This window comes from Miscanthus floridulus, chromosome 13 (assembly GCF_019320115.1).
Source record: "Miscanthus floridulus cultivar M001 chromosome 13, ASM1932011v1, whole genome shotgun sequence".
Classification (NCBI taxonomy): Eukaryota; Viridiplantae; Streptophyta; class Magnoliopsida; order Poales; family Poaceae; genus Miscanthus; species Miscanthus floridulus.
In genome coordinates, this window is record NC_089592.1 from 78,746,881 (window position 1) to 78,757,814 (window position 10,934).

A 10,934-nucleotide genomic window follows, 5' to 3' on the forward strand; every position below is an offset into this window, starting at 1 on the left:
TTTATTCTGCTCTGAGCTATGTCTTCATGATGGCAAGCAAGTTACCTTTATCTTTTGTTGCATGCCTGCAAGGATGAATCAGCTCTAAGAAACATGCATGATGAACAATCTCTGTTCTAGTGTCGATCTAGTCTCCTCTCCTAGTATTTTTTTTTCCGAAAAGGCGGCAAAAGTTTTGCAACAGGTTTTGTTAGACGAGAAAAATAGAAAACATAAGAACAGAAGTACCATCCAGCCCTCCTCTAATATTACCCAATATAATAGTAAGAAATGTGTTAGTGTTTTTTTATTACGACACGAGATGTCAATGTTTGATTGATGGTAAATAAATGAATTTGATGCATGAGAATACAAGTAGTACACCAGAATAGTTTTTTTTTTCAGAAATAGTACTAGAGCCTGAGCAAAGGGTCTTTATTCGAAATAACCTTGTTCATAGGGGTTAATCACGAAAGTGACACTAAACTCTCCTCCAGTCTTCAGTTCAGAGCTCCCAAGTTCAGATTATTCCTTTCTTCTCAGCGCCATCGCTTGATTCCTTGCGATCCCAAGATGGCATCACCGTCGATTCCCAGCTACTAATCCTCTCCTTGCTCCCCTCTCCCCGCCGCCGAGCCTACTCTCTCCGTTTTCGGAGCCGCCGTCCCTCGCGGACCAGTTTGATCCGAGTCGGCGCCCCTGCCGTGCCGGGATCCGCGAGAGAACCGCCTGCCCTCCGTGTTCTTGCGGGCGGGGGGACTACCTGGCTTTGGAATTTTTGTTCCGGGGGGGCTCATGAGCGCAATGGGGCTGCTTGGATGAACTAGAGATTGCTTCTGTGGAGTCTGTGAGCGTGGCGGAGGCGGAGCTATGGAAGGGAGGATGCAGGGGAAGGCACAGCTCTCGGATTCCAACAGGCGGATCATGGAGCTTGACGCGCCGCCACGGCGGGTGTACCAGGCGTGGAAAGGCAGCAATGTGAGGGTTTCTCTCTCTCGGTCTGGTTTCTGATTCTGCAATTTTTCTTAAGATGGGTCATGGGCTCATGGCTACTTGTCCTTGTTGGTTTTTAGTAGCATCAGGGAATTATGTGGGAAAAAAGAATCGTGCTTTCTGTTGTCTTGAGTCAGTAAGTGGAGACATAGGCTGTTGAAATCTTGGTGTCACTGGTTTGTGATAGTTACATAGGATCGGCTAGGTGTAGGGTCTAACTGACATGTGGGATAAATAATGAACCCGAGAACATATACTATAATGGAAAAATAGAGAGAGGGGTGCGGAGATACAAAACATCGGCCGCCTTCGACGAAGACGAGTTGGCCATCGCTAGTGCGCGGTGGAGGTGCGGTGGTGACTCGGTGAAGACGCGACGGTGACGCGGTGGAGGCGCAGTCGCAGGGCGGTGGTGCAGAGGCGGGGGTGAAGCCGGCGGCGGTGCTTCCCGTCGCTGGCAGCGCCTCCTCTCTAGATCGGTTAGGGTTTGGGATGTAGGTGGGGTGTCTGGCAGCTCAGGTGAACCTCGTGTCTTGTGCCCGGCCCCCACGTTTCTTTTATGGCGCTGTGCGACGGGGGCCCACCAACCATAGTTAGGGTTGAGCGCCCCCGATCAGGGCGCGGATCAAAGCTCAATTGGCCGTTGGGTCAACTGGTGTGATCAATCTAACATTCTCTCCCTTATCTCACCTTATGACTTAAACTTAACTTACTTATTTTATCTTGTTTTCATTCCATCACAGATCAGTGCAGAGAGCGTGCCTCATCGTCACGGTCAGATGCCATTAGATTAAACAGCTACAATGCACATCTTTGTTTTGAAACAGATTCTCAACTAGGCCCTTATTGCCCAGAAATCATAGGCTTTCCCTTAAACCCATGCCGGCTAAGTGTTCTCTAAACACGCTGGGTGGTAAGCCTTTTGTAAGCTGATCCGCGAATATCTTTTCTGTTCTTATATGCTCAAGACTAATTATATAATCCCGTACTTTATCTTTCACAACATAATACTTTATGTCAATATATTTGGCAACACCACTTGATTTATTGTTGTGAGCATAACATACTGCTGGATTATTATCGTAGTATAACTTGAGCGGCTTATGTATGTCGTCTACTACTTTCAATCCGGGCATGAATTTCTTCAGCCAATTCATCTGCCCTGTGGCCTCATAACATGCTACAAACTCGGCATACATTGTGGACGATGTAGTGACGGTTTTCTTTGAGCTTTTCCACGATATAGCTCCTTCTGCGAGAGTGAATATGTATCCTGACGTAGACTTTCTGTCATCTTCCGCATAATCAGAATCTGTATACCCCTCTATGTGCAGGGAATCAGATCTTCTGTACGTTAGCATGGGACCCTTCGTACCTTACAGGTAACACAAAACTTTTTTTACTAATTTCCAGTGTTCTATTCCTGGATTACTCTAATATCTGTCAAGTAACCCGGTAATAAATGCTAAGTCAGGGCGAGTACACACTTGAGCATATTGTAAACTTCCGATAGCTGAACTATATGGAACCACTTTCATTTGATCGATCTCATATTGGTTCCTGAGACATTAAAATTCCTCATATCTATCGCCCTTGACTATGGAAGCATGTGAAGATTTACAATTTTGCATACTGTATTTCTTTAGAACTTTTTCTAAGTATGCCTTTTGTGATAATCCTAAAACCCCTTTTCTCTATCTCGGTGAATCTCTATTCCTAGAACGAACGAAGCTTCACCGAGATCCTTCATATCAAACTTCGATGACAAGAACTTCTTTGTTTCTAGTAGTAGATTAACATCGCTGCTAGTGAGCAAGATATCATCCACATACAAGGCTAGGAAAATATATTTCTCATTCTTGAACTTTGCATAAACGTAATTATTCTCTACATTTTCTTAAAACCCAAACTTTCTTATTGTACTATCAAACTTCAAATACCACTGTCTGAAAGCTTGTTTTAATCCGTAAATGGATTTCTTCAGGCGGCATCCCATACGTTCTTTTCCTTCCACAACAAAACCTTTCGGTTATGCCATGTAAACATTTTCCTCCAGATCCCCGTTTAGGAACACCGTCTTTACATCCATCTAATGTAATTCTAAATCGTATTGTGCTATAAACGCCATTATAATTCTAAAAGAATCCTTACATGAGACTAGAGAAAATGTCTCATTATAATATATACCTTCTCTTTGCGTGAAGCCTTTTGCCACAAGTCGCGCTTTGAATCTTTCTATATTCCCTTTGGAGTTATGTTTGGTTTTGTAGACCCATCTACAACCTACTATCTTGGCTCCATTCGGAATTGTTTCTAAGTCCCAAACACCATTGGTTTTCATTGATTTCATTTCATCTTCCATGGTTTTAAGCCACTTTGATGAGTGAGGGCTTCTCATGGCTTCTTCAAATGAGGTGGGATTACCCTCCATTTGAAATTCCTCACATTCATAAACTTCGTAATCTTCAGGAATGACTGATCTCCTGACTCTTTGAGACCTTCTAGGGGCCTTCAGTTAGATGACGCTTATTCTATATGAGGCTGTTGTTGCTCTTTCCTCATCTGTGACAACGGGTTCTATGGGATCCTGAACGACAGGTTCCTCATGTTCATTCATTGTTGCCACAGGAGAACTAACAACAGGTGCTGTTACTGATATTGCACTGTTGGTACAGCAACAGGTAGCGTGAAGAATGATTCCTGAACCATCGGAGTGGGCACAGTATACCCGCTTCTCTTCAAAATTAATTTATCGCACTACCATGCTCCCCCTGATCATATCATCCTCCAAGAACACAGCATGTCTTGTTTCTACAAACTTCGTTTGTCTGTCAGGACAATAGAAGCGGATAACCTTTTGACTTTTCTAGGATAGTCAATGAAATAGCAACTGACTGTCTTGGAGTCTAGCTTCCTATGTTTGGGTTAAAGACTTTTGCCTCAGTTGGACAACCCCACACACGTAAATAGTTAAGTGAGGGTTCTTTCCTGTCCACAACTCATACGGTGTTTTGGGCACCGACTTACTTGGCACTCGATTAAGAATATGAATGGCGGTTTTCAATGTCTCCATCCATAAACTTATTGGTAAAGAAGAGTAACTTATCATGCTTCTCACCATATTCATTAAGGTACGGTTGCGTCTTTCAGCTACTCCATTCTGCTGAGCTCGCCCGGTGTAGAATACTGGGCTACTATGCTATTTTCCTGTAAGAACCTTGCAAAAGGTCCAGGAACTTGGTCCATATGGGGTGTGTCGACCGTAGTACTCTCTCCCCACGGTCGGATTTTACTACCTTAATCTTTAAGTTGTGCTGATTTTCTACTTTAGCCTTAAATATCTTAAATTTATCCAATGCTTTCGATATTTCCTTAATTGGATAAATATAGCCAAAACGAGAATAATCATCTGTGAATGTTATAAATGAATCATAACCATCCACACTCTTTACAGGAAAAGGACCATAAATATCTGTGTGAACTATTTCTAAAATTTCTAAGCTTCGTTTGACATTTTTCTTTATTTTCTTAATGTACTTTCCTTTCATGCAATCTATGCATTGTTCTAAATCTGAAAATTCTAAAGGCGGAAGAATTGATTTCTTAATCAATCGCTCTATTCTCCCCCTCGAAATATGGCCTAAACGACAGTGTCATAATTTCGAAGATACATCATGCACTCTTTTCCGCTTGTTTGTTGCATTCATAAACGAGGAAGCATTCTCATTCTCAGTGCTCACATCATTCATATTCTCAGAAAGTGATAATAAATAAAGCTTGTCTTGTCGGAAGGCAAGACTAACATACTTATTATTAATCACAATCCAACATTTGCCATTACCAAAATGACAATCATATCCATCATCATCTAATCATGAAACACTTATAAAGTTTATACGCAAAGAGGGTACATAAAGAATATCTGAAAACTGAAGTCTAAAACCATCATCTAATTCTAGAGAAAGATCTCCAATTGCTTCAACTTCAGCTTCAACTCCATTTGCAACTTTAATTCTTCTTTCTCATCTTTGCAGGGTTCTCTGTACGGAATCTCTGTAATGAATTTGCAACATGAATAGTTGCACCTGAATCAATCCACCAAGTAGATTTTGCATAACTTAAATACAAGGATTCATCTATGAATGTAATGAAATCCTCACCTCTCTTCAGAAGGCTTTTCAGGAAGTCTGGACAGTCCCTCTGGTAATGTCCACGCTGCTTGCACCATTTGCACTGATCTTTTTCAACTTGGGCATTGTTGTTCTTCTGATGGTGCTCAGTCTGAGAGGCTTTCCCTTGTGGTTTGGCATTCTTATTGAAGTTCTTCTCTTGTTGTCCTTCACAAGGTTAGCAGAGTCACCCTGTGAGCTTTTTAGCCTCTCATCTTCTTGAACACACATTGCAATGAGCTTCTCTATATCCCACTTATCGGGCTGCATGTTGTAGTTCACAACAAAAGTTTCATATTCTTTGGGCAAGGAAGCAAAAACCAAATGAATAAGGAACTCAGTCCTTGAGCCCCAAATCCATTGTCTTCAGCTTCGAAGTCCGTGTTGCTCATCTTCAGTATGTGCTCTCTGATACCAGCCACCAGTGTATTTCTCATTGAACAATTTCTTAATCAAAGTACTGGCATAAGCCTTTGAAAGAGCCAGTAAACTGACTCTTCACTTTCTTAAGATACTCTGTAGCGGTATCTAATCTAGGATAGACCCTCTTATCGCATCTAAATAGTGGACTTAGACACCATCAAGCACTTGCGGTTTGAAATGTCTCATTTCTTACGTTCGAGATCATATTTCATCCGCACTTCTATATGATCTCGCTGCCGAGCAGTGAAATTAGCATCAGACTTATTTTCTTCTCTCACCGGGTCCACTGGCTCAGTAGGACACGGGGAGGTAAGCAGCTAGGTCATTTTCAGACAGCGCAAGTGCTAGTTCATACTTCTCTTGCCATACCCTATAGTTGCTCCCTTCAAGAGGCGGTATGTGCGAGATAAAAGCCATTGGGTTGAGTCCTGAAAAACACCGTAAGAGAAAGTGAGAAAATTGACATAATAATTGCATGCCTTAATTTAACGTTAGTCAAAATTAAAACATACAACTTTCTTATACACTAATTCTACATCACCGTTGAGCAGAAATAGAATTAATGCATGGAAAACCTTATGAATAAATATTATAATATTGCTATTATCAACGTTGGTCAGAAAAATAATAATATTATAATTTACTGAATAAAATTTAACTGCTCTTCAAATTAAATTCTCCTGTTGGTTCGAATTTAATTAGAAGATAATAAACTTTAACCTTTGCAGCGAAAACATGAAAAAATTCTTTATCTACTTTTCAGAAGCATTTTACTGTACTCATCTACTCTCTGAAAAAATTATCCCGTTGGTTCAAATTTTGACAGAGATTTAAACTAGACAAAAAATCATCAAAATTTGCTTCTAAAAATGAATAAAACAATAACACAGTTTCTACTGTTCATTTGGCCCAGCCTATTGAAATAGTTCTCGGCCCAGCGGCAAAATGTCGCCCACGCGCCCGCGCTCGCGGCCCAACACAGCGCCGCAACCTGGGCCTGGGCCGGGAATCTTCGATCCCGCCTGAGCCTCTTTCGGCCTGATGCGGTCTGAACCGTTGATCTTCATCCGATGGTTATCCGCACGTTTCGCGAGATCAAAAACCGGCGTCCGCGGTCGCATCCAAAACCCTAGCTCATTCTTCACTTCGTTTTTCTCTCTCTTCTCCGCGGCGCCGGGTCTCTCTTCCACTCTCACCCCGAACCCGATGGCCGGAGAGAAGCGTGGTGGCGCCGCCGTGGCGCGCTTCGCCGGTGCACGCATGCGGCTGGATCCGCGCGCGGCGCCGTCGAGCGGCACCGCGGTGGTGCTCTTTGCGCCCCCACACGCGCTGCGGTGGAGTTGCCCTAAACCCTAGATCCCTCCAGTGCCGCCGCAGGTCCCCTTGCCAGAGCGCGCACTCCGCAGTGGGTGAGCGCGCCGCCGTCGAGCGGTTCTGTGACGGTGCCCTCGGCCGGGGCTCGCGCGCATGGCGACGAGCGCGGCTGGGCTTCTCCCCGCGTGCCGGCGAGGCAGCGGCGGGTGCAACTTCCCGCGCGCGGCTGTGGCGACGGCGGCGAGAAACCGGGTAGGTCTTCCCCCTTCTCCGTCCATCCATCTAGGGTTAGGGTTAGGGTTTCGGGTGGGGTTTCAATCCGATTCGAATCGAGTCCCCTCCTTCTGTTTTCTTCGTGATTTCTACCCCAAAGACTAGATCTACATCTAGACCAGGCGATTCTACCATTGATAGTTACATAGGATCGGCTAGGTGTAGATCAGCCGGGTCTAACTGACATTTGGGATAAATAGTGAACCCTAGAACATATACTAGTAATGGGAAAATAGAGAGAGAGAGATAGAGAGAGGGTGCGGAGATGCAAACCATCGGCCGCCTTCGACGAAGACGAGCTGGCCATCGCTGGTGCGCGGTGGAGGTGCGGTGGTGACTCGGTGAAGGCGCGACAGTGACGCGGTGGAGGCGCAGTCGCAGGGCGACGGTGCAGAGGCGGGGTGAAGCCGGTGGCGGTGCTTCCCGTAGCTGGCAGCGCCTCGTCTCTAGATCGGTTAGGGTTTGGGATGTAGGTGGGGTGTCTGGCGGCTCAGGTGAACCTCGTGCCTTGTGCCCCGGCCCCCACCTCCCTCTTTATGGCGCTGTGCGACGGGGGCCCACCAACCATAGTTAGGGTTGGGTGCCCCCGATCAGGGCGCGGATCAAGGCCCAATTGGCCGTTGGGCCAACTGGTGGGATCAATCTAACAGTTTGTAATTAATTGTAATGACAGCATAAGCATCCAAAAGCTATAGAAGACATTCTAGTCTAGTGCTGTTTAGTGTTTGCTGATGCGTGTTATATTGGCCATTTGGCATAGAAGTAGTGGTTCTCGTTTATTTAGAGATTTTTATGATAATGGGCTGATATCCTCACTGAAGCAGCTAGTTTAGGAACATGTCAAAGGACGATGACTATATGGCATTGATTTGCTACACGACACAAATACAGGAATAAGAGAAAATTTGAGAAGTTGAGAGGGATTTTGGAATAATGTAATGCTAAGTTTCAGTTGAGGCATAATTTGCAATTTAGAATACTGCTACTGTCTGTTATTATGTTTCAAATTCCATATGTTCTCCTTTGGGGGGAACCATACTCTTATATTCGCGGTTTTGTGCATATATTGCAAGTTGTTTCTTTGCAGAAAGATAATCTAGAACCCATCAGCATGAACTTTTATTATGTAACCATCATGCATGTACATCTTCACCATGATTGAATTGTGCTGGCTACTAACATAATAGTTGAAAAGATACCCAAACTTTAAAAGCTTATATTTTTACTTTTCAAAGCGCTACCTTCTCCTTAACGTGTCTTGGAATAAACTCATGTTTTTCACCCATTTTCCTTCTCTGTTCTTGCAGTTATTTTTCCTTGGAGGGAGACTTATCTTTGGCCCAGATGTGAGGTCACTTGTGCTCACAGTATGTTTGATTGTAGTCCCAGTGATCTTCTTTGCTGCCGCCGTTTGTCCACAGCTTGGTCATGAGTTCCATAGCCAAATTGGAGGTTGGGAGGCATCTGTGGCTATCATCTTTACAGCATATGTAAGTTTATGAGCTATGTACACTCAGTCTGTTACAAACTGATCTGTATCTTTTTCTCCTCAATTTGTCGGATTTTCAAATGTGAAGTTATGCATTTGAAATTTTTAGTCATCTTTTAACAAGGGTCTGCATTTGCTTTTATTATGTTAAGTTATACCACAATTGCATTGGGGAGAATGGTCATAGGCTCATAGCCATTATGCATATAGATACTGAAGTAGAATGACTATAGTGTCTGCAACTTGGTAAAGTTGACAAGATGACTGATCTACTGTTGTTCTTGTTCTTCAGATTCTTGTTGTTCTACTTCTCACATCTGGCCGTGATCCTGGAATTGTTCCTCGAAACGCTCATCCCCCAGAGCCTGAAGACATTGATGAATCCTCCAACTTACCAGATTGGCCGGGTGGTCAACAAGGTTCGACAGGTTTACCACTTACCAGGGATGTTCTTGTCAATGGTGTTTCAGTCAAGGTCAAATATTGCCATACATGCATGCTTTATCGTCCGCCAAGGTGCTCCCATTGCTCAATCTGCAACAACTGTGTAGAACGTTTTGATCACCACTGTCCTTGGGTAGGCCAGTGCATTGGCAAGGTAAAGAAATGAAGTGACAAGTAATCATTCTTACAGTCATATAATAAATGCACCATATAATAAATATAATATTTTTAGAATGCTGTGGCAGCAGTCACTTTCCAGTCATGCTAAAATCTGAATGATGTACTGGGAAGGAGACAGAGGAGGGAATGGGGATATATGTAGTTATATGTTTTCTCCTAACGGTGCTCTCAATATGGATCTGTGATTAATTAATTCTAATAACTGTGGATGTTACTCATCATGCCTCATATTCTCTTTTCTTGCAGAGGAACTACCGATTCTTCTTCATGTTTGTGTTTTCGACTACTCTACTATGCATATATGTGTTTGCATTCTGCTGGGTCAATCTCAGGAGAATTATGGACATGCATCAATGTAAAATTGGTAGAGCGCTTTTGAAGTCTCCTATCTCCGCTCTTCTCATCCTATACACATTTATTGCTGTGTGGTTTGTAGGAGGATTGACCGCATTCCACCTCTATTTGATTTCTACAAATCAGGTAAGACTATTCTCGAGTAACTGGAGTAACAATTAATTTTCTTTGCAGTTTATTAGCAAGCTAGCAGATTGAAGTCTCATGAAAAAAAAACGTTTTTCAGACTACTTATGAGAACTTCAGATACCACTATGACCGGAGAACAAATCCTTACAACCTTGGAGTGGGCCGGAATTTCGTCGACGTCTTGTTTTCAAGGGTACCCAGCTCAAAACACAATTTCAGAGCAAAAGTTAAGGATGATTCTTCAGCCTTCACGTCATCCCTCAGTATGGGACGGGTTCTAAGTCCGCCCAAGATGAGCGTGGACCTCGAGATGGGCATGAAAAGGCAAGCGGTGGCTGCAGAGGACTTGGAAGACTTGCACAGCCAGATCGGCAGTGCTATGGGGCTGGAGAGATGTGGCACTGAACCGCCGCATTTTGTTGGTCGAAAGGGCTGCTCTGAGATGTCATCTGACATAGAGGCATTCGCAGAAGAGTTTGGCATGGAACGTGGTTTCAATGAGAGGAAAAAGATTGAGAGACGTACAAATGATGATTCATAGGAAGTTTCTGCAGTAAAAGCTCACAAAGAAGAAAGGGAAGTAGGACAAAATGGTAGAGTGAATCCGACAGGTATTGGTTAGTTTAATTTGGCTGTAATCTGTAGTCGAGAGTTAAGTTATAGGTAATAGATGTTCATTAAAAATATAGAAACGATGAATCCATATTTGGTTTGGACGTTCTTAGTTCATGTGATGTATTGTACTTGTGGTGTGGCAGCTTCTGATTTTGTTGAAGCTGTAATTTGTGGGTGCGTTCGGCTGGCTGGCCGTGTTCGGCTGGGCTGGCTAGCGCACTCACAAAATCACTATTCACATGAACAGTGATTTCAGTGTTTTCCTCTCATAACCATCTGCCGGAACAGTATTTTGTCTTGTTTTTCAATCCTGCCGAACAGCCTCACAGCCGGAACATTAACTTGGCTAGTGCATTCATTTCATCGATTAAATTTCATGCACTTTTGTTTGCTAGCCTTTTAGATGGAAAAAAAACGGGTGTTTTTTCGTGATGTTTTGATAAATTCATTGCACATATGTTGGGAAATGCTGCAGATTCCGATGCTGCTTGAGAAGAGAAATTCTTTGTGCATCATTTTTACAGATTCCAATTGTAGGTTTTTTAAACTTTGTTTTGGCATAACATTACCTT

General features: G+C 43.4%; 1 protein-coding gene across 1 annotated transcript; it reads left to right on the forward strand.

Annotated features, from left to right (window-relative positions):
- The first annotated feature begins 489 nt into the window (after positions 1–489).
- Positions 490–10,638, forward strand: LOC136500664 (probable protein S-acyltransferase 7). The gene is made up of 5 exons (XM_066496075.1): positions 490–957; positions 8,459–8,641; positions 8,933–9,238; positions 9,511–9,744; positions 9,845–10,638. The coding sequence occupies exons 1-5, from the start codon at positions 850–852 to the stop codon at positions 10,286–10,288; spliced, it is 1,275 nt and encodes a 424-aa protein (XP_066352172.1). The 5' UTR covers positions 490–849; the 3' UTR covers positions 10,289–10,638.
- The last annotated feature ends 296 nt before the right edge of the window (positions 10,639–10,934 follow it).